The sequence below is a fragment of the Prionailurus viverrinus genome, chromosome A3, assembly GCF_022837055.1.
Source record: "Prionailurus viverrinus isolate Anna chromosome A3, UM_Priviv_1.0, whole genome shotgun sequence".
Classification (NCBI taxonomy): domain Eukaryota; kingdom Metazoa; phylum Chordata; class Mammalia; order Carnivora; family Felidae; genus Prionailurus; species Prionailurus viverrinus.
Genome location: NC_062563.1, coordinates 22,433,036 through 22,456,993, shown reverse-complemented (window position 1 = coordinate 22,456,993; position 23,958 = coordinate 22,433,036). Strand labels below are relative to the sequence as shown.

The following is a 23,958-nucleotide window of genomic DNA, read 5'->3' as shown; positions in this document are numbered from 1 at the left end:
ATATTGTGTTCATAGCTTCTTTGGTTCTTTTTATTTAAATACTGAGGAGGCATGCATTGGCATGGGTCATGAGAAGACTGGCAAATGCCTTACGATTCTTCTTTATGATGGATTTCCCCTCCCTGTAGGTTACTCAGCAGAAGTGCCTCTCCTCTTAGGTACCTCTCTTCTTGGTTTTTGGGAGCTGTACTCTTTTATTCCCTGCACATGGACTTTCAGGGAATTTGTAGACGTGTCCAGTGATGCAATGATCCATGCAATTCTCTCATGGACACCAACTATCTTTAATTCTAGGTTATACCCCTTCTTAGCTCAAATTTTGGTTGATACTTGACAGTGGGTATTTTACTACTGGCTGGACAGATCTAGATGCAGAGTATGGGGAAATTCAGTGTACTTTTGCTGTTTGTGACTTGCATTTGTGGATCTTCTGAGCTGGCTGGTCGAAAATGTGGCAGCCCACTGCTGCCAATTCTTGTAGAAGTGAGATTCTGGTATTGTGACATTTTTTTGAGTCCTGTGGCTGCCTATCACCCTCTTTCTGTGGAGTGAAGCTGAGTAGGAAACTGTATTCATTCTTAAATCTGCATTAATATCATTTTACTCTTCTTGATGTATTAGTTGGAATAGTTCTCAACCTATTTATGAAGTGTGGTCCCTTCCAAATGGACTGTAAACTCTTGGAGGGCAAAGATGAATACTTCCAGGAAATTTGTATACTTCATTAAAGTACCACAGTGTTCTAAATACAGAAGACCCTTGATAACTGTCTACTGCTTAACAAACCTGTTATCTGGTTAGCCTTCAATTCTGAAAACTAATCACCAGTCTAATTAGCCTTATAGATTTGTGGGTTGGAAAAAAAAAAACTACTCATTTTCCTGAAGTGTGTGAGAAATCTCAGATTCAGAATTTTAGGCTTCAGAGAAACTGAAGGGGATATTTCATAGACGAGAAAAGTAAAGCATCAAAAAGTTAAACACTTGCTTAAGTGCATCACCTCCTTTGTAAAGCCCTTCTGGATCTTTTGACATGGAATCGACCGTTCACTAACTCCTCCATACTCATACTATACTTTTTAAAACTTTTGTCACAGTCCCCAAGACACTTGATTACACCTTGCTTGGCTTTAGGAACAGGACTCATGTCTTATCTTTGTAGCCTCAATTCCCGGACACTGCCTGGAACTATGAGGCACTCAATAAGTCAATAAATGAATTTGGCTGAGTGTGGCTGGAGTTAAGTACAAATACAACAGTAAAATGAATACAACCATGTTTCTCAAATGTAAAATATGTGTTAGGTATCATGCTACATGACTTACATTTATTTCTTATTTGGTATTCTCAATAGCTCTGTGAAGTATACAGCTATTCTTATTTTATAGATGAGGAAACTGAGGTGCTGAGAAGTTAAATAGCTTCCCAAAGGTCACACAGCTAGAAAGAGGCAGAGCTGGCACTTGAACTTAGGCATCTGATTATAGAGTTTGCCTCACAACTATAGCGTGATTAATGAGAATGCAGTGCTGCCCTTCCTGAGAATTTTAAATGTTGTTCCTCTCCTTTCTACTCATCTTTTAGTTGGTTTTCAAGGGTAATTATATTTGTGGATATTCCTGAGTATTTCTCCTCCATGCACAGATATTTATATGAAAGAGGCCAAGCGATTTGATAATGTATACAAAGCCACTAAAACATTTGTTAGTCAAGTCACTGATTCTGTGTGGTCCGGATAATTTGTGATAAGGTCACAATACTTACATTTAGGATATGCACAATGTCCTCTATGTGGCTGTGGATGAATGCTCCTACGGTTTCATCATAAGGTAAAGCTCGGCTGAGAGAAGACAAAGATCTTAGGAATGTCAGCTTCTCAAGTTTACTCTGAATTTGTGGAAAAATGACAAAAACACAATTACATATTATAATCTCATTTGATAATTGTAGAGGGCTTTTAAAAAATGTCTATTTATTTATTTTGAGAGACAGGGAGAGCACATGTGGGAGGGGCAGAGAAAGAGGGAAAGAGAGAATCTCAAACAGGCTCTGCACCATCAGTGTGGGGCTTGATGCAGGGCTCAAACTCACGAACCACGAGATTATGACCTGAGCAGAAATCAAGAATTAGATGCTTAACTAACTGAGCCACCCAGGCACCCCTGTAGAGGGCGTTGGGGAAGTTTCCTGTAATGTTTCAAACATCTGACATCTCATTAATTCTAGCATCAGTCTTTTATTATAAGTAATGAATAAATTACAGGGGAATGAAATTCCTCATCTGCTGGTCCTGCTTGGGCTTACGATTTAGTTTTCCCTCTCAGCTAGATTAAATGCTAAATTACTAACTGCTCCATGATGGCTCTCCCCACCTTTAGTCTTTGCTTCCCCACCTACCCACCCTGTCTGTATACTGATTAACTGATTAAACTTTCTAAATGTGACCTTTGATGCTGTTACTTCCAGCTCTCGCTCTCTCTTTTTTTTAGTTTTTATTTGAGAGAGAGAGAGAGAGAGAGAGAGAGAGAGAGAGAGACCATGAGCTGGGGGGAGGGGCAGAGGGGGGAAGGGGGAGAGAGAGAGAGAGAGACAGAGAGAGAGAGAGAGAGAGAGAGAGAGAGAGAGAGAGAGAGAGAGAGAGAATCTTAAGCAGGCTCCAGGCTCAGCATGCAGCCCGATGTGGGGCTCAAACCCATGACGCAGGATCATGACCTGAGTCTATATTAAGAGTCAGACACTCAAACAACTAAGCCACTCAGGTGCCCCACTTCTAGCTCTCTTCATGCCATTAAAGATTATTTTGAGACTTTAAGGGTTCCTATTAAAATGCAAGATCTTGGGAGCCTGGGTGGCTCAGTAGGTTGAGCCTTCAACTCTTTTTTTTTTTTTTTTTTTTTTTATTATTATTTGAGAGAGAGAGAGGCAGAGCACAAACTGGAGAGGGGCAGAGAGATGGAGACAGAATCTGAAGCAGGCTGCAGGCTCCAAGCTGTAAGCTGTCAGTATAGAGCCCGACATGGGGCTCGAACTCACAAGCAGTGAGATCATGACCTGAGCCAAAGTCAGACGCTTAACGGACTGAGCCACCCAGGCGCCCCGAGCCTTCGATTCTTGATATTGGCACAGGTCATGATCTCACTGCCCATGAGACAGACCCTAAATGGGGCTCTGTGCTGACAGCGAGGAGGCTGCTTGGGATTCTCTCACTCTCTGCCCCTCCACACCCCCTGACCCCCTGCTTCCACATGCATGCATGCTCTCTATCTCTCTCAAAAGAAGTAAATATTTTTAAAAAACAAGTCATTATTTGAAGAATAAAAATCTTTTGTATTATTCTTTTTCTGATTGTAAAAATAGTATCTATCACAGAAACCTTGGAAAATAAAGTATAAAGAAGATACCAATAATTTCACAATCTTGAGAGAATTTCTTCTAATCTTTCTCTACTGGGCTAGAGATAGTATAAACTGGTATAAGCTCTCTGGACAGCGAGTAGCAATACATACAGCCAGAAGCTGACTTCATGGCCTAATTCTTTCTCATCTAGATTAGTACAACAATCCAACACTGAGTTTCCCTGCTCCAGTTTGCTCCCCTCCAATCTATTTCCCTAGCCATCACCAGATTCATCTTTATTAAGTGCAAATTTGATCAGGTAACTCCCTATCAAGTATCTTTCAGTAGAACCCATGGAGGTCAAGGCTCTCCCAGTGTGACCCCAGCTAACCTCTTCAAATTCATCTCTTCCTTGCCCTGCAGCATTCTGAGCTTTAGACAAATGAATTTTTATGCTGCCCTTTCTTGGTTCTGGGTCTTTGCACCTTCTGAATTCTCTACACTTCTTTTTGTTTACTGACTAAAATCTATATATCCTTTAAGACTTGGAAAATGCATTTCCTCCTGAAGCAGCATTAGGTGCCTTTCCTAAGAGTATCCATAAACCTCATGTGTATATTGCTATCATGGTATTTGTGATACTCTGACAAAACGATCTTCTTATTCATCTATTTTCCTGCCTGGTTGTGGGTTCAGATCAAGGCAGGGAATGGATTTTCTTTTTTTTTCAATTCACTGCAGCAATGCAATCCCTATATTAATTACAAAGAAATGCTTTATATAAAGCTCTGCTGCCATGAAGTGTAAAGAACAGTTTAAGTCAAAAGTGAAGACCAACAGGGGTGCCTGAGTGGCTCTGTCGGTTTAGTGTCCGACTTTAGCTCAGGTCATGATCTTACTGTTTGTGAGTTCAAGCCCTGCATCGGGCTCTGTGCCGACAGCTCAGAGCCTGGAGCCTGCTTTGTCTCCCTCCCTCTCTCTTTCTCTCTCAAAAATAAATAAACATTAAAAAAAAAAAGTGAAGACCAACATTCTGGCTTTAAAAAAATTTTTTTTAAATGTTATTTATTTTTGAGAGAGAGAGAGAGAAAGAGAGAGAGAGAGATGGAGTGTGAGCAGAGGAGGGGCAGAGAGAGAGAGGGAGACACAGCATCCAAAGCAGGCTCCAGGCTCTGAGTGGTCAGCACAGAGCCTGATGTGGGGCTTGAACCCACAAACCGTGAGATCATGACCTGAGCCGAAGTCAGACACTTAACCGACTGAGCCACCCAGGGGCCCCTAAAAAATTTTTAATTAGCATTATACATAAAGGAAATGTAAAGCTTGAATAATTTTTACAAACCAAAACCTCTGCATATATATATTCAAAGAAAATGAAATCTGGATCTCAAAGAGACCTCTGCACTCCCAGGTTCACCGCAGCATTATTCACAACAGCCAAGATATGGAAACAACCTAAGTGTCTGTTGACAAATGACAGACACCTTCGATACTGTCACTTAAACATACCAGGCTTCTCTCAGTTCATAAAACATGCTCTTCTCCTTTCTGCCTCAAGGTTGTTAAACATACCATGTCCTATTTCTGGAATACTTCCTCCAATTCTAACTTCTCCTAGTGTCTCCTAGTCATTCCTCAGATCTGAGCTCAAGGTGTCCTTCCTCAGAAATGCCCAAGGTTGGGGCGCCTGGGTGGCTCAGTCGGTTAAGCGTCCGACTTCAGCTCAGGTCATAATCTTGAGGTCTGTGGGTTCGAGCCCCGTGTCAGGCTCTGTGCTGACAGCTCGGAGCCAGGAGCCTGTTTCAGATTCTGTGTCTCCCTCTTCCTCTGACCCTCCCCTGTTCATGCTCTCTCTCTGTCTCAAAAATAAATAAATGTTAAAAAAAAAATTAAAAAAAAAGAAATGCCCAAGGTTAAGATAAATTCTTCTGTTATGTGCTCTCACAGAATAAACTAATGAATGGATGTTTTGCCTGAACAACAGAATACTGTGCTAAGTAGGAAAATATAGATCTATAGCTATTGACCTAGAAAACTTTTTTCCTCCCACCATCTCTGATGTGAGAGGGGGGCTCTGAGAGAGAGGGGGAGACACAGAATCTGAAGCAGGCTCCAGGCTCTGAGCTGTCAGCACAGAGCCTGACACGGGGCTTGAACCCATGAACCGCAAGATCATGACCCAAGCCAAAGCTGGATGCTTAACCAATTGAGCCACCCAGGCATGCCTAATTACATGCATTTATATGTGTTGAAGAAAAAGACTGAAAATAAATACACTAAAACGTTAACATTAGTTATCTTAGGAGAGTGGGATTTGTAAAGACTTTTATTTTTATTTTCTTCCTTTAATAGGAATTTTATAGTTTTTATAAACAAGTATAAATACAATTTATAAATGAATATATGTATATTATCAAAATATAATCATAAATAAGTTTTATAGTGTAGAATATCAGTTATATTTGCATGTTAACAAAACAATAAATGTTTAAAATATTTGTTAAAATGGAGGAATAAGTTGGATAACTAGGTAAGACTGCTTGCGCATACCTGTAGGTCACCATTAAAAAACTCCTGGATAGACTGGATCAGCCTCTCAACAATGGGCTCACTGAGGGGGCCTTGTTGGGTCAGGTGTCTGAAGCTATCTGTGAGCGATTCCTGAGGGAGTCCAGCGATGTCAGAGATGTCCGAGTCTAATACCAAAACGAACACAGCAGGTGATGCCTCCATACTACGTAAAGTTATACAGTCTAGTGGGGAGAGCCACTGGACATCAGGTTAGGCATGTCCTGGTCTCACCTTTACTATCTGCTCTGCAACCTTGACTAAGTCCCTTCTGCTCTCTGAGTCTCAATTTTCTCAATTACAAATTTAACATTCTTTAAGGGCCTCCTAAGCTACAAAAACCTTTAAGTGTGAGCTATGACAGAGTGGTTAAGAGCACGGACTTTATATCTCAGTTTGAGACTAATTTGAATCCTGGCTCTACTACTTATTAGTTGTATGATCTTTATCAAGTTAGTTTGCCTCTTGGAACCTTAGTTTCCTCACCTGTAAGACAGGGTTATTATGAGGATTAAGTGAGGTAATAAATACAAAAGACTTATCTCAGTATGTGGCCTCCAATAAGCATTTAAATAGTAGATTGTATTATTTATTTAAAAAAAATTTTTTTTTCAACGTTTTATTTATTTTTGGGACAGAGAGAGGCAGAGCATGAACGGGGGAGGGGCAGAGAGAGAGAGGGAGACACAGAATCGGAAGCAGGCTCCAGGCTCTGAGCCATCAGCCCAGAGCCTGACGTGGGGCTCGAACTCACGGACCGCGAGATTGTGACCTGGCTGAAGTCGGACGCTTAACCGACTGCGCCACCCAGGCGCCCCTAGATTTTATTATTAAAATGTCTATGACTCTGGGGTGCCTGGGTGGCTCAGTCGGCTAAGCATCTGACTTCGGCTCAGGTCATGATCTCGCAGTCTGTGAGTTTGAGCCCTGCGTTGGGCTCTGTGCTGGCAGCTCAGAGCCTCGAGCCTACTTTGGATTCTGTGTCTCCCTCTCTTCTCTCTCTGCCCCTCCCCTGCTCATGTTCTGTCTCTCTCAAATATAAACATTAAAAAAAAAAAGTCTATGACTCTGTAGTGACAACAGCTTAAAATATAGTAGCAGCCCCTTGTTGATCTCTCCCTACTGGACCAGGTTGCAGTAAATATCTGAAGTCTCTCCTTCCAGACCTGGGATATACTTTGATTAAGAGTACAGGCTATGGAGTAGGTCTGCCTAGGCTTGGATCCTTGCTCTGCCTCTTTCTAGCATTCTGACCTTGTGTGATCTTACTTTCTCCGGACATATTTCTTCATTTCCAAAATGGGGATGATAATAGAGCCTACCTCATTTGGTTGATACAGAGCTAGCACCAAGGAAGTGTTGGTAAATATTATTCCTTTGTTGAGTGACAATTATGGTGGCATCCTTTCCCTCTTCGTATTGCTTTGCATCCTTACCTCCTCTATTTTCCTAAACCAAATCCCTTATTCCTGTCGGGGAAACAGTCTTACTATTTCCCCCTTTACATACCCATCATCTGAGGGTTTCTACCACCCTTCTTCTGTACACTTTTTGCTCTCCTGAATTATAGCCTCTCCTGCAGATTCCTGCAACTCACTGTCACATTTTTCTCATGCACTAGAAGCCCTGTTCTCAATCACCTCTCATCTTTGCATGGGCTTTCCTTCTCTCTGCATGTTTCTCCTTCTTCCCCACCTTCCCTACTTCCTACCCTGTTTGCCTAGCTAGCACCCACTCATCTTTCAGGGCTCTGCGCCAGGATGCCTTTCTTAAATCCTCTCTTTGCCCGTTTTGACTAAGTATCCTCCTAGCTGCTAAAAAACCTCTTTATATCTGTTCCCTATCCCCACTCCCAATCATCCATATTAAACTGAGTTCCAGTCATTTATTTATAAGTTTGTTCTGTTCACTAGTAGATCTCCAGCAGCTAGATCAGTGTTTATAGCATAGTAGGGCTTCAATAAATATTTGTTGATTGAGTGTAGAAATGAGTAAATGTAGTTCCTAAATAGTCTTTCCTTTCTCATGCACATGCTATTATATCCACCTGGAATGTTCCTTCCTCTACTTCTTGCATGGGTTGTTCTTTCATATCCTGGAGGACTCCCTCAGGTTTGAACCACACCATCTCAGATAGGTGTTCTCTGACGACCATGGCTTAAAATCGGTTCCCATCTCCCTTACTTTTTGTCTCAGCCCTTTGTATAATTATTTTAGAGTATTAACTACAGCTCATACTTTATTTGATATGTTTACTTTTTTTGGTCCTTTCCAGCAAATTCTTTGAGGACAGGGAACATGTCAATCTTGTTCATTACTGTACACTCAGCAACTGGTACTCAATGAATGTTTGCAGAATAAAAGATAGATATTCTGTAGCCCAATAAAGTTTCCATCTACAACCATCTTTCTCTTATCAGAATCCTTCCAGCACCTAGACTCTGTGCAAGTCTGCAGGATTGCCTGTCACAGTTTCTTATATGTCTACACAAATATATTTTATCTCATTTTGCCAACCATATTCCAAGCTCTTAAATGCAGGGACCAAATTCATTGTCAAAGTCTAGTTGAGGGCTCTTATCCAGCAATGTGACTTGAAAAGTCCCTGCCAAAAAAAAAAAAAAAAAAAATAAATAAATAAATAAATAAATAAAATCCTTTCCTCCTTTCACCTGTAAGTTCAAGGCTACTTGCATCGTTTTTAACATCCTCTAAGTTGCTCAGCTGCAAATCCACACTTCCTGAATCATTGTCAGAAGCACAGGGGATCACTATTTCCTCCCGACTACAGATCCTAGGAATGAAGAGGGGATTAGAAAGGTTAGTATTTTAGGACTGCTTCCATGTCATCACTCAGGTGAAAGCTTAAATGTCACCTTCTCAGAGAAGCATTTACTGGTCACCAGTCTAACTGAAGTAGCCTCTCCCCACGCAGTCCCACAGCTGGTTTCTAATTTTTTTTTCATAGTATTTAACCATTACCTACAACTATCAAGTTCATTTGTGTTTGTTTGTTGACTGTCTCCCATCAGACCGTAAGCTCCATGAGGACAGAAACCTTCTCTACAGTCATGGCTGTATTCCCAGCACCTAGCACATTGTCAGCCTCATGGGGCATGAATGGATAGGTAAGAAATACCATGCTGCTGTTAAAAGAAACTGAGGTAGAACAATTTCCCCTTCCCTAATCTCCCTTACCCTTTCCTACTTTTTGTTTCTATAGCATGCAATACCTTTTAATGTATCATTCACTTACTTATGATATTGTTTATCATCTCCTCTTGCAAAAAATGTAAGTTCCATGAAGCCAAGGATCTTTGGCTGCTTTGTCCACGAATGTATTCTAAGAGACTAGAATACTGCCAGGCACAAGATAATGTTCAATAAAAACTGACTGAGTGACTGAATAGATCTCTATTTTCTCAATGTTTAGCATATAGTAATGAATGAAAAGGCAAGTTGTCGAGCAATGTGTGTAAATTGTGTGTGTACATATGGACAGACACACACACACACACACACACACAAATGTTGGGATACGTGTAGGAAAACTTATGGTATTTAAACTTTTATATTGCCTGAATTTTTTTTTTTACATTGGCATGTATATAAGATGTTGACAAAGATGCGGAACGGGGCGGGGGGGTGGGGGGGCACCTGAGTGGCTCAGTTGGCTAAGTGTCCAGATCTTGACTTTAGTTCAGGTCATGATCTCATGGTTTGTGAGATCAAGCCCCACGTCAGGCTCTGTGCTGATTGCACAGAACCTGCTTGGGATTCTCTCCCTCTCATTCTCGCTCTCTCTCTCAAAATGAATAAACATTAAAAAAAAAACAAAGATGTGGAGCACAGAACTCCTATAAATCAGAGTTGGTAGTGTATATTGGTACAACCATTTTGGAAATAATTTGGCATTATCTGGTAAAGCTGCAAATGTGCCTATACCATGATTGCAATAGATGTAAACAACCATAAAAGCATACACAATGGTAAAATGTAGTAAAATAATAACGAAATGATGAGTTTCATTTTCAATAGATTTTATTTCATTGTTAAGTTTGTATAATTTAATTTTTCCAAGTAGCTGTATTTAACAACCAATTTGAAAAGTTCTTGCTAAATTTACTAAGTGAGTCTCACAAGTCAGTATGAGATGGTTCCAGCACAACACTGGTTGTCTTATTATTGAGTTGGAAGATTTTTTTTAGTATTTGTTTATTTATTTTGAGAGAGAGGGAGAAAGCCTGAGCAGGGGAGGGGCAGAGAGAGAAGGAGAGAAAGAATTCCAAGCAAGCTCTGCACTGTTAGCTTAGAGCCCCACACAGGGCTCGATCTCACCAACCACGAAATCAATACCTGAATATAAATCGAAAGTCAGAGGCTTACCGACTGAGCCACTCAGGTGCTCCAGTAAGCGTTATATATATATAATATATATATATATGTATATTATATATATATATTATATATATAAAACATATATATACTTAATATATATATTATATATATAATATATATATATTCTCTATCAGCACCATCCATTAGAAATTTCTGTGATATTGGAAATTTCTATAATTCTGTGCTGTCCAAAATGATATCCAGTGGCCACATGTGGCTATTGAGCACTTGAAATGTGACTAGCACAACTAAGGAACTTTTAATTTTAATTAATTTAAAGTCAAATTCAGATATTCACATATAACTAGTATGTAAGTATCTATTTTATTTAATAGCACAGTAGCAGACAGAAAGATCTCACTCTTCCCTATTTGGGGTAATGACATTGGGGACACTAATATTTACCATATTGTGCATGCTTTTAGATGTTCTTAACAGTTAAAAACACAGATTATTGAGTCAGAATGTCTGGATTCAAATCTTTAGTTCCTTTCTCTAGAAAATGGGAATAACAGTACAAACCTCACAGAATGGTGATAAGGAGTAAATAAAGTACGGAGAATGCTTACTACACTCGGGCTATCCTGTAAACGCTCAATTATTACAATTAGTTATTATTGAGTTCTTAGATAAGACACTTTCATTTTTTTTTATTATTATTACGAGATTCTTCTTATCTTAAAACAAACAAGCTGCTTTTGTCTCAGGAGTCACTTCTATTTTTGACCCTGTTACTTCTGTAAAATTGGGCTAATAGGCTCAGAGTTATTTTGGGAGGTACTAAACGTCACCTATAGGTCAGTTACTAACGAGCGAAACAGTCTTTGGAGGAAACTGCCATAATTCCTTAAAGGAAAAAAAACTTAAAAGGAAAAGAAAAAGAAAACCTAAGCCCTCGAATATTAACCGCCTCTCCTCAAGGGACCCTACCCATTCCTTTAAAATTGGCCGGGCTGCAGAGAGAAGACTGAGTGACGGCGCGATCGGCCAATCAACGCGATTGGCCAATCAGAGGCGGCCCCGTTTCGGGCCCTCCCCAAAGCCTCATCCAACCGCGTACCGGTAGCGCCCGGATCAAGACCATTGCGAGGCGGCCGGTTCCAAATGGGCCAGGTTGCGGGGGGGAGGCGGGCCTATACAGAAGGACCGCGGCGCCCTTTGCGCGTGGGGACTGGCATTCAGGCCCAAGCTGCTGGGACTGGCCCGACCCAGCGGGACGGCAGGGACTAACCTGTGTCTAGATCCCATCCCAGCACGCGCAGACCGCCGCGAGTCCCTGGCGTCCCCTCCGGCGCGCTCTTGGCGCCACTTTCCCGAGCGGAAGTCAGCCTGCGGCTCGGGCCCTGGTGGGACCTGCTCGGAGAAATGGCGTCGCCGGGTGAGGCGTTGTGCATGGCTCGGCAACGGGGCCCCGCGGCCGGCACGCCTGGGCGAGTGGGCCGTAGCCCGCGGGAGGCTAGTGCTCGCCCCTCGGGAGCCGGCCAGGCGGGAGCTTCTTCCCCTGTGGGGAAAGGGCATGTGCTTGGGCTCTTTTTGGGGTCGTGTGATGGAGGGCTGTCTAGCTGGTGGGACTGCAGGCAAGCGGAGGTGGGGTGGGTGTGAGTGCGGCGTGGAGCTACGGGTGCCCCCGAGGCCCAACCGGGGGCCGCGGTTAACCCTAGGTCTGGCTTCACTCATTCATTTGACTCGCGGCGGTTCCCGGGCCGGCGGGGGGGTGCCTGAGTGGAAGCTTTCGGCCAAATCGTTCTTCTTTGGACCGTGGTTTCCTTTTTAGTAAAAAGGAGGAAGGAAATCACTCACCTGAGAACGTAGGGTATAAATTCCGAAGTTAGATTCTCCTGGTGCATGCTTGTAGCCTGCCAAGTGTTCGTTTTGTGTTCCAGCGCAAGTTCCTTAACCTCTCCGCACCTCAGTTTCTGATGTGTAAACTAGATCAGTCACATTATCCGCTGCATAAATTGCTGTATCAAAATAAGCTGATTCCCTTGGCGTAGTTTAAAATAGTATATGGCACTAAGCAAGCATCAATAAAGTTAACCGCATTGCTAAGTTATTGAGTGAGCACTGTGCAGAATGGAATCCTCATGTAGTCTCACCGCGGCGGCGTGGGGCATGTGTACTATTATTTACATTTGACAGATAGGAAGGCAGAATTTCAAAGAAGAGAAGTAACTTGCCCACGATAACAGTGACTAAGATACTGGGTCATTGTTCCAATTTTTGAAAAGTTGAGGGTGATAGAGTGGTTAAAAACAAACTTTGGATTCAAAATCCCTGCAGTTTGATTCTCATTTGTTTTTTAGGGCAGGTAACTCCTGAGTCTCAATTTCTTGGTCTGTAAACCACACTCATTTGCATGTTGTGAAGATTTAATGACTCAGTGCATGCCAAGTACTTAGCATATAGTATGGGCATATCCCACACATGTTTTCATAGTCATTTACTAGATCTTAATATATTGAGTACATGCATGTATACAAAGCACTGGAGATTCAGATTTTTCTTGCATTTTTCTATCCTTTAAAAGTTCTGGCTTTGACCTTGAATTCTAGCCAGACTCTGACTGCTTCTCACCTCTACTACTGTCACCCTGGCTGTGACCACCATTATCTTTTTACTTGGGTTATTACTAACTGGTGATCCTTTTTAGGTCCTTTCTCCTGCATAGTCTCAACACAGTTTTGTTTATTCTTGACAGTTGTGTCAAGATCCCATTAAATCCTGACAATTGTGTCATTGATCCTGTTAAAATGTGAATCAAGTCACTCCTCAAAACTTTCTAGTGGCTCCCATCTCACTCATTAAAAGCCAGAGGCCCTACAAAGATGTTAAAGGCCCTTCAGATTTAACCTCTGCTGCCTTTATCACCGCTTCCATACTTTTCATCTTTTGCTTATGCTACTCTAGCTATACTTTCCTCTTTGCTAATATCCAAGAATACCATATATACTGCTGATTCAGGGTCTTTGCACTTGCTTTTCTTCTTGGGATAGTTTCCCCAAAAATGTCTTTGTGACTTGCTCCTTCTTTTCCTTCAGGTCTATACACAGTAGTTTTATTTCTTAGTTAGACCTTCATAGACTCTCATATTAAAAATTGTAGTTCTTCTCAGTTAATCTCTTCTGTGCTTTTTTATTCTCCATAATGATTGCCACCTAACCTGATAAGTAACGTTTCTTAATTGTGTTGTGTGATATCTTTCTTTTCACCCTAGAATGTAGACTCCGTGAGGTCTTGTTTTGTTTTTTCTGTTTCCTGCTTTAATACCAAAAATAGTGCTTGGTAGGCATCCAATAAATATTTTATTAATGAATGTATTATAGATTTCTTTCTAGTGTTTTTAAAAACAATTTTTTTAATGTTTATTTTTGAGAGAGAGACAGACAGAGAGTGAACAGGGAAAGGCAGAGAGAGGCACAATCCCAAGCAGGCTCCAGGCTCTGAGCTGTCAGCACAGAACCCAACACGGGGCTCGAAGCCACTAATGGCGAGATCATGATCTGATCCAAAGTCGGACGCTTAACTGACTGAGCCAGCCAGGCACCCCTTCTAGTGTTTTCTTAAAATGTCTATTTTTTTTATTTTGAGAGGGAGAAAGAGGAAACGTGAGCAGGGGAGGGGTAGAGAGAGAGGGAAAGAATCCCAAAATGTAGGGCTCCATGTGGGGCTTGATCTCACAAAACATGAGGTCATGACCTCAGCCAACATTGAGTCGGATGCTCATATGACTAAGTCTCCCAGGCACCTCTCTTTCTAGTGCTTTAAAAAGAACTTTCACATTTTTTAGATTATTTAACACATACACAAGGATTTAAATAGACTAGCATTCATAGAAGAACGATTCTGAGTAGCACTAATGTAGGCATCATTTCTATAATATACTCCAAAAAATAATTATCTAACCTCTTTAGTTAGATTTGAGTTTGAGTCCAAGATTGGCTGCAGGCTACTCTCACTCTGAATTTTCTTATTTGTAAAATAGATACAATCATGCTTTTTAAAAAAAGTAATTATGCCCAATGTGGGCATTGAACTCAGCAACCTCGAGATCAAGTGTCACATGCCCTACCAGTTGAGCCAGCCAGGCTCTCCCTAATAATGCCTTTCTTAAGGGATTATAGTTCAAAGTAAATTTGACACTATAGGCAGAGGTTTAGGACCATTTCTATTGGCCTCATGATTATAGTAGTGCTCCTGTATCTGCAGGGCATACTTTCCAAGAACCCCGGTGGATGCCTAAAACTGAACCCTATACATATGTGTTTTTTTCTATACATGCATACCTATGATAAAGTTTAATTTATAGATCAGGCACAGTGAGAGATTAACAACAATAACTAATAGTAAAAGAACAGTTACAACAATACATTGTGCTAAAGGCTATGTGAATGTGGTCTTCCCTCTCTTTCAAAATATCTTGTCCTGTACTCACCCTTCTTGATATAGAGATAACCACATGATAAAATGCCTGCGTGATGAGATGAAGTGAGGTGAATGACACAGGCATTGTGATGTAACGTTAGGCTACTGTTGACCTGACAGTCCTGGACCGTGTTTGAACATGGGTAACTGAAACCATGAAAAGTATGGATAAGGTGGTGGTGGTGAAGGATGGATATTGTACAAACGGGTGGCGGGCAATTCAGGAAACAGTCCATAGAATGTACCATTCCTAACTGCTTCCTGTCTCCTGGAGCATAATAGACAAGGATTAACTTTTCTTTCCATGTATTTAGCAGATATTAATTTAGTACTATGCGGAGTGATGTGTAATACTTGGAAATACGGGGATGTATCGGAGAAACTATCCTGGAGCTTACAGTTTAGCAGAGGAATCAGACATTACACTATTACTTATGGTTGTGAAAAAGACTACATGCAAGAAGTACCGGTTGCTGTGCATTGATCTGGCAACAATAGCAGTGCTAATAGAGGCAGCTAACATTTATGTAGTTCTTGCTGTAAGAGTCACTATTCTAAGATCTTTCTATGTTAACTCATGTAATCCTCATTACACCCCTAAGGTAGGTACTGTTACTCCCCACTTTACACTTGAGGAAACTAAGGCATGGGTTGGCCACATTGTAACTGCTACAGCCACACTGCTATAATAAGTGGCAGAGCTAGAATTTAAACCTGGCCTCAGAGGTCACATTCTTTATAGTACTTTATAGTGTGGCTGTAGAAGTCACTATAGTACTGGGGACCTAACCCAAGTACTGAGGGCTGTTGGGAGGCTTTTTAAGGAAGAGATACTTGAACTGAAATCTGAGTAAAACTTAAGCAAAGTTGAAGTAAGGGAAAGCATGAAAAAGTGCTGGGTAGGGAAGAACATGACTCATTAGAGGAACAGAGGGAGCCAGAGAGCCACAGAAGGAGGGAAGAGTGAGGGAAGAGATCCTGTGAGAGGCAGGCAAGGCCGTGGTGAGGGGTCAGGATTGGGCCTGTCCTAGCGGCATAGGAGTTACAAACGTGCTTGAAATGGAGTGGCATGATGGGTTCTGTGCTTCAGCTCACAGAGGCTGCCAGGAGGACTGCCCTTCAGATGGATGAAGGAGACAGTACCCACCACTTCCCTAGGACTTCTTTCCAGTTTAAACCTCCCAGTCGCCTCCCACTTCCTCTTATGATTTGGTTCCCAGACCTTGGTGTACGCCATCATTGGAACTGTACGTAGAACTTTGGAATCGTTTGTGGAGTGTATTTAATAGTCATTTCCCCCCAAGGTTCAAGCACTGTCTTCCTGTTGGCTCTGACAATCATAGCCAGCACCCAGGCTCTGACGCCCACTCACTACCTCACCAAGCCAGATGTGGAGAGACTGAAAGCCTCACTGGACCGCCCCTTCACAAGTTTGGAAACTGCTTTCTACTCCATCGTGGGACTCAGCAGCCTTGGTGCCCAGGTGCCAGATGTAAAGGTAAGGCTACTTTTGTCTTGGCCTCATCCCTTGACTGTGTTCCTTTTGTGTACTTCAGAACTAACTCTTGCTCATTTGGGGAAGACCAAGGCAAATCCAATGTAAAAAATACTTATTTCCATCTGCCAGATGTTTTTTTTTTTTTTCTTTAATGCCTAATGTATGTTTAGGACCATGCCAGGTGTTATAGTAGAATATAAAGAAGAGTGAGTCTTAGAAACTTGACATTTTACTTTAAACTTGACATTTTACCTCCAGAAACTGTTGCTATAGTTCTGAGTGAGACTGTATAATACCACATGGACTTCTTAAGTGCCCTGTACGTGTGACTCATAAATAATAAAGGAATTCAAGATGAGAGCATTCATATTTATTAAACACTGACACTGTATCAGGCAGTTTTGAGTTTTTGTTTTTTTGGACCTTTGATGAGGAACATGCATCATGACTAAAACTTTACCTGGTTTTAGGAACAGTCTTAAGTGAATTTACATTTTATTTATTATAGTAGCATGGATAGCTAGGGTAAAGGGGTTAAGGCCAGGTTTCTCATATAAGCCTTGGGTTATTAGTTTTCTGTGGCTGCATAACAAATGACTATAAATTTAGCATTTAAAACAGTATTCATCTATTAGCTGATAATTCTGTAGTGAGAAGTCCAGGCAGGTTTGTATGTGCTCTCTACTTAGTGTCACAGAAGGTCCAAGTAAAGGTGTTGGCCAAGGCTGGGCTCTTATCTGGAGGCTCTGGGGAAGAATGTGCTTCAGTTTTCTTCAGGTGATTGACGGAATGCATGCAATTCTGTGCAGTCTTAAGTCTAAGATCCCCATTTTCTTGTGGGCTGTCAGCCAAGGGCTGCTCTCTGTTCCTCAAGGCGACCCACATTACTTCTCATGTTGTCCCCTCCCCATTTAAGTCAGTAATGTCATGTTGAGTTCTTACTCTTCAAATCTCTCTGGCCTCTTCTGCTACCAGTTGGAGAAAACTTTGCTTTGAAGACCTTTTTCGTCTAATAACCGTTTCCATCTTCCCCTCCCCCAGTACCTTTTACTTGTAGAACAAGCCAGATCAACTCATCCTGGAGAAGTTTCCACATTCTGCCTTTGGTTGATAGCATCTTCATACTGTTTTTGAACACACCTCCTTATCTCTTGTATTCCTGTAAACTGATGGTTAGCTCTTGAGGCTTACTTGTATTCAGGTCAATTTTCTTGGCAAAAACATTTCATAGGTACTTCCTATGTGTACTTCCTATCAATGGGTGTGTAATATCTGGTTGTTTTAGTTATGATAAAGTTGGATCAGTGGATTCAGGTGTTGTCAGATTACCCTCTCTCTGTAAACAGTATCTAGTAGGGACTTGTTTTTGTAAAATCTCATCTGACAATATCTTTTAATTGGGAGTTTAGTCTATTTATATGTAATGTAACTATATTGTTTAGTTTAAGTCTACCCTCTTGTTTTTTGATTAGCTGTTTTTTTCCTCCTTCCTTCCTGTCTTAGATTGAATAATTTTTTATAATTTAGGTTTATTTATTTATTTTGAAAGAGAGAGAGCATGGGAGGGGCAGAGAGAGGGAGAGAAAGAGAATCCTAAGCAGTCTCTGCACCGTCAACATGGAGTCCGATGCAGGGCTCGAATGCACGAACCGTAAAATCATGACCTGAGCCAAAACTAAGAGTTGGATGCTTAACCGACTGAGCCACCCAGGTACCCTGGATTGAATTAATTTTTGATTATTCCATTTTATCTCTTCTGTTGGCTTTTTAGCTCTACTTATTATTTTAGTATTTGCTCTAGAGATTGTAATGTGCTTTTGAACTTCATCAATATACTTTGAATTACTATTTTGCTATGTCACGAATAACAAAAGGACCATATAACGAGATATTTCTATTTAAAATCCTGTCATTTGTGCTATCATTTTCATACTATTTACTTTCTTTTAAGCATGACAACCTTGTACTGTCTGTTGTCCAGTGTCTCAACTTCGTATATTTTTTTAGTTTTGTCGTTATTGACGGCAGGAGGTAACTTCAGTGCCTTTAATTCTGCCACGGCCAGAACTGGTGGTCCCGGTTAATGTTTTGCAATCCATGGCAGTTGTTATTCTTTTTTTTCTTTTTTCTTTTTTGAAGTATAGTTGACCTACAATAACAGTTGTTATGCTTTTTGATGCTCAAAATGTCGCCTTTTAGCCAGTAGGCCAAAATGCCGTTCTATGTGCATTTTTTGCTTGTTTTTATGTGATCTAGTAGGAGAGTTTGTGATGTCTTAGGCTTACTTTTACATTTCCTGCCCCACACTAAAATCAGTAACTGCTATTGATTTATTGAGTGCCTCCTGTGTGCTGGGTACATTGGATATATTAGCTTGAGTTAATTGTCTTAATTCTACGTGGCCAAAAATAGTATCCTGTAATAGAGGAGGAAATGGAAGCTCAGAAAGGTTAGGTAATTTGCCTGATGTCTGCCAGCCATCATCTGAATACTGTATGGCAGAAGTGTTGACAGACTATGGCCCCCAGAGTCAAATCCTGCTTTTGTAAATAAAGCTTTATTGAAACACAGCCATGCCCACTCTTGTAGCGGCTTTTGCACTTTAGCAGTAGAGTTGAGTAGTTACTGAAGAGACCGTCTGGCCTGAAAAGCCTAAAATATTTACTCTCTGGTCCTTTACAAACAGAAAGTTTGTTAATCCTGCTGTATGAGGTCCACACTCATTCAGGTTTCTTCCTGACAGCTAGCTCTTGTTTCCTGCCCAGTATTTCCTTCCTTAACATATGACTGTATTAAGGAGACAATTTTTCCTTGTGATCATACTGTTATAAACCCTCAAGGTGAATGTACTTCCTAGTAAAATTAGTTTTGCTCAAAAGAACGAGTGCAGGCATCGGTGCTAGTTAGCCCAAGTTTTTGATTCTGGCTCCACCTCTCTGTAAAGTGGGAGTTATGATCCCTTCCTCACTGGATCATTATAAAGATAAAGTGAAATCCTATTAAGCCTAGTAAGTGTTCGGCCTACAAAAGGCCCTTCAGGTGGTAGTTATTGTTATTATTATTATCATCATCGTCAATATTTTAAAAGTTTTGCTTCTATTTATAATTTGTTCAGGGGAGTTCAGACAATGCCTGGCACAGATACTGCAATGTACAGAGGGCTGCAGTCTGTAGAGGGCCTGGGGACGAGACAGAGCAGATTGGGAGACACAGAGTGAAACAGTCTTGCCCTATAGAGGTTTTATATTGTGAGATATAGGAGACAAAATTGGAATATTAGGTTAATATTAAATTTTGGTGGATTTGAATGCAGGAAGAGCAGTTTCTACTGGTCATTTTCAAGCTTGTATGGAACTGTAGGATTCAGTCCAGGGAGATCATGGAAGAATGAGCCACTTCCACGTTAGCTAGAGCAGTGCCTTTTTATCTGTCTCATGATTCGGGGTTCCACATGGATTTAGGTTGAACACATACTCCTAAGGGTGTTCTCTGGTGATGTCCAGAGTTTGAGGGGACGTTGGTCAGGGCTGAAGATGCAGACTGAAGCCATCTGGATGGCTGCAGTGCAGTGTGATATGGGGTAATTGCATAATTGGGCCAGCTATGGCTTTGTGTTTATAACACAGACTCTAAAGTCAGACTGCTTGGCTTCAAGTTCTTGACTTCAGAACTACATAGCTGAGTTAACTGTGCAGCTTACCGAACCTTTCAGAATCTGTTTTCTCATCTGTAAGATGGAGATAATAACAGTCCACTCACCACTCATAGTCTGTTAGCGTAGTTAACATGGTGATGGCATGGAGTATGTACTAAGTATTAGCTCTCAGCTCTATTATGTAGTAGTAGTGGGTGATGGACATCGATTGACATTTTTCTCGACTGTCATCCCCATTGCTTGATGGCTAATAAACAGAGGGTGTTCGACACATGGTTGTTGAATGAATTGTAAACGTTAGCTTATTAGAAATGGAAGCTCTCAAATGTGCCTGTTAACCAGAAAATAAATGGGTTAATCACACTTTGTTCTTCAAGTCGCTTGTGGAATGTGCTGCGGTGATTGTGTGATGTGCACATCGTAAACAATGGAAGGGAGTTGTATGGAAGGTTCAAGCTAGCAAATTGCCTTATTAGATATGCACACTAAATAAATCCACTGAGGACAGTCTCCCTTACTGCCACTTCCATGTGGTGATGTGCATCCTGCTCCATTGTTGTTGCTTTCAGCTGAGCAGAGAGAATGCCCTCAGCCCTGCTAGATGCACCGAACTGGCTGCTCTCACAGGTAGATCCTTAGGGGAGATTTTGCTTATTTTGTCATAAGAGATTTTCCTAGCAAAACTGAGAGGGATGGGGTTTAATAAGAATATGAGTAGAAGGCAGTTGTAGGAACAACAGAATGTGGAATGAGAGTTAGTTTTAGGTGTTAGGAAGAGTGAACAATTTCATTTTAATAATCAGGTTCTATATATGTATAATTAAAAGCCATACACACATGAGGGTCACCTGGGAGGCTCAATTCGTTGAGTGTCTGACTTTGGCTCAGGTCATGATCTCATGGTTCGTGAGTTCAAGCCCTGCATCGGGCTCTCTGCTATGTGCACAGAGCCTACTTCAGATCCTGTGTTTCCCCCTCTCTGCCCTTCCCCTGCTCGTTCTCTCTCCCTCAAAATAAATAAATAAACTTAAATAAAAATAATAAGCACATGAGAATGGTGGTTTTATAGATGTTACTGCTTAGCCTTCTTTAAGATTTAAGAATAATGAAAGTTGTTTTGTATTCACTATAATGAAAACATGAAGTAAATAGGTTATATATTATGGCAAAACTTGCGATGTAGTGTTTGAATGACTAAAATCAGGAAACATTAGGCAGTGTTTACAGGTTGTCAGACAATCACACACTTTCCCTGTCTGTAAAAAGGCGAAAATGGTACCTATCTTATAGGGTTGTTATGGGGATTAAATGAGATGATTTGTATAAAGCACTTAGCTTGGGGCGCCTGAGTAGTTCAGTTGGTTGAGTTCTGACTTCAGCTCACATCATGATTTCTTGGTTCGTGAGTTTGAGCCCGCATCAGGTTCTCTGCTTGGGATCCTCTGTCTCACTGTCTCTGCCCCTTCCTCTCTCTCTCTCTCTCTCTCTCAAAAATAAACATTAAAAAAAAAAAAAAAAAAAGAATAAAGTGCTTAGCTCAGTGTCTGGTACGTGGCGAGTACATATGAAGGACAGGATGTTTGTACCATTCACTGAGTACTGAGTGCTTGTTGAGGGCCAGGTACTCAGCTGGTTGCTAGGGATAGCAGTCAGCCAGACATTCCTTCAGGCAGTAATTATTTGTGGAGCATTTGCTATGTGCCAGGCATTATACTAAGTGCAGAAAAGATAACAGCTCATTACCTAGTGAAGGACAGGTACCACGATAGTGAGATCAGGTGCTGAGTACAAAAGGATGCATAGCATGTAGAAAGTCCCGGGCCCACGTGGTGTGTGGAGTTCAGCAGAGGGAGAAGCTCACTCACACTGTCTGCTGAGAAAGCTCGCCATAAGCCCTAACCTTGTACAGGGGGGTTGCCATCTGTACTGGCTGCTGCACGATTCATTTAGTCATTTAACAGATATTTAGTGAATTCGTGCCATGTGCTTGGCACTGGGGATTCAGTGTTGAACAGTGAAAGAAAGCTTCTGCCCTCTTGGAATGTATACTCTAATAGTGGAGATAGACATTAGTCATATAAGCAAATGTATACATGAATGTTTGTAACTACGGTAAGTTTTACGAAGGTGAGGTATATAGTGTTTATTTTTATTTTTTATTAAAAAAAAATTTTTTTAACGTCTATTTATTTCAAGAGAGAGAGACAGCGTGCGAGTGGAGGAGGGGCAGAGAGAGGCAGACACGGAATCCAAAGCAGGTTCCAGGCTCCGAGCTGTTAGCACAGAGCCTGACGCAGGGCTCAAACTCACGAACTGTCAGATTATGACCTGAGCCGAAGTTGAACGCTCAACCGACTGAGCCACCCAGGTGCCCCAAGAGATATATACTATTTATAAATAGGGGACTTTGACCTGGTCAGGGAAGGCTTTCCCAAGGAAATCTCTGAACTTAAATCTCATTCTGTATCCCTCTAAATTATAGCTCCTTGAGGGCAGGGACCTTGTCCATTTTATTTGTTGTACATCTCCAGTTCCTAGAATAGCAGCTGGCATGTGGTAGGCACTCAGTAACTGTTTATTAAATGAAGGAAGGTATGACTGATCTGAAGTCTAAAGGGAGAAGAAGAGTTAACGGGGACAGGGGAGGGAACTTCAGGCAGAAGGAATGGCATGTGCAAGGGACCTGTGCAGGCAGGGAGCAGGTTACATTTGAGAGACTGACTGGAGGCCGCATGTTAAGCAGACAGTGGGAGAGAGAGGCGTGCAGCCAGAGAGAAAGGCTGGAGCTAAGTCTAAGTGCCTTGGCAGCCACAGGAAAATTTTTGCTTTTTCTCTAAAGAGCAGTTGATTTTAAGCAGCAAGTATCACGATCCATTTTCATTTTGGAAAGGTTTCTTTCCTGTTCTATAGAAGACAGACTTTGGCAGGGGAATATGGGGCAACACTGAATGCAGAAGGGGTGCAAAAGATAATACCCGGGGACGCCTGGGTGGCTTAGTCATTTGGGCATCTGACTCTTGATTTCAGCTCAGGTCATGATCTCATGGTTCGTGGGATTGAGCCCTGCAATGGGCTCTGTGCTGCCAGCATGGAGACTGCTTGGGATTTCCTCTCTTCCTCTCTCTGTCTCTGTCCCTCCTCTGCATGCATGTGTGCTCTTTCTCTCAAAATAAATACACTTAAAAAAAAAAGTTAACACCTGGACTTCCAGCGTTTGCTGCACAGGTAGATGGTTGAGCTATTCTGTAAGACAGGAACATAGGTTTGTGCAGGCAAGTTCATGAATTTGGTCTTAAACCTGTTGAGTTTGAAATGGCTTTGAGTCATGTAAATGGCCATTGAGAGAAGTCTGGGTTGGGGGTAAAAATCTTGAGAATATCTGCATAAAAGTTCTGGATGAAGCCGTGGGCATGAGTGAGATTGCCTTGGGAGAGAGAGGATGGATGAGAAGTGGGCCTAGGAGTTGAAAAACTCCAGCGTTGAAAGGTCAGGTAGAAGAGGATGAAAGTAAGGAGCCCCTGTGAGAAGTCGGACAAGAGCCAGGAGAGTGCTGGAGAATCCTGGAAGCGAAGGGAGGCAAATGTTTCAGAATGAGAAAGTGATCAGTTCTGTCCAGTGCTGAGGGAGTGAGCACTGGAAAGTCTCTTTTGGCTTTTCCGACTTGGAAACTCACTGGTAGCGGAGAGAAGGTAGCAGCTGGGGGGAGAGAAGGATCAAGAAAAGTTTATTTAAAAAAAACGTTTAATGGGGCACCTGGGTGGCTCAGTTGGTTAAGCGTCCGACTTCAGCTCAGGTCACGATCTCGCGGTCCGTGAGTTCGAGCCCCACGTCAGGCTCTGGTCTGATGGCTCAGAGCCTGGAGCCTGCTTCCGATTCTGTGTCTCCCTCTCTCTCTGCCCCTCCCCCGTTCATGCTCTGTCTCTCTCTGCCTCAAAAATAAATAAATATTAAAAAAAAAATGTTTATTTATTTATTTTGAGAGAGAGAGAGAGAGAGAGAGAGAGAGAGAGAGAGAGAGAGCCTGAGCTGGGGAGGGGCAGAGAGAGAATCCCAAGCAGGCTCTGCGCTAACAGCGTGGAGCC

At 41.7% G+C, this 23,958-nt stretch overlaps 2 protein-coding genes across 6 annotated transcripts in view; one reads left to right on the top strand and one right to left on the bottom strand.

Moving 5' to 3' along the window:
• The window catches only part of MROH8 (maestro heat like repeat family member 8), a 59,247-nt gene extending 47,391 nt beyond the window's left edge, over positions 1-11,856 (bottom strand). For all 4 annotated transcript variants that reach the window (XR_007150887.1, XR_007150888.1, XR_007150889.1 and 1 more), the window contains exons 1-4: positions 11,533-11,856; positions 8,576-8,697; positions 5,886-6,031; positions 1,764-1,886 (exon numbers count right to left, since the gene is read on the bottom strand). Coding sequence is in view for 1 of the 4 variants with exons in the window: in XM_047852643.1 (XP_047708599.1) it covers positions 1,764-1,886; positions 5,886-6,031; positions 8,576-8,697; positions 11,533-11,819 (678 nt within the window). In the remaining 3 variants the exon portion in view is untranslated. The remainder of the gene's footprint in view (positions 1-1,763; positions 1,887-5,885; positions 6,032-8,575; positions 8,698-11,532) is intronic.
• The window catches only part of RPN2 (ribophorin II), a 61,020-nt gene continuing 48,609 nt past the window's right edge, over positions 11,548-23,958 (top strand). For both annotated transcript variants that reach the window (XM_047852646.1, XM_047852645.1), the window contains exons 1-2: positions 11,548-11,679; positions 16,028-16,221. In XM_047852646.1, coding sequence (XP_047708602.1) covers positions 11,667-11,679; positions 16,028-16,221 — 207 coding nt within the window. In that variant the 5' untranslated portion in view covers positions 11,548-11,666. The remainder of the gene's footprint in view (positions 11,680-16,027; positions 16,222-23,958) is intronic.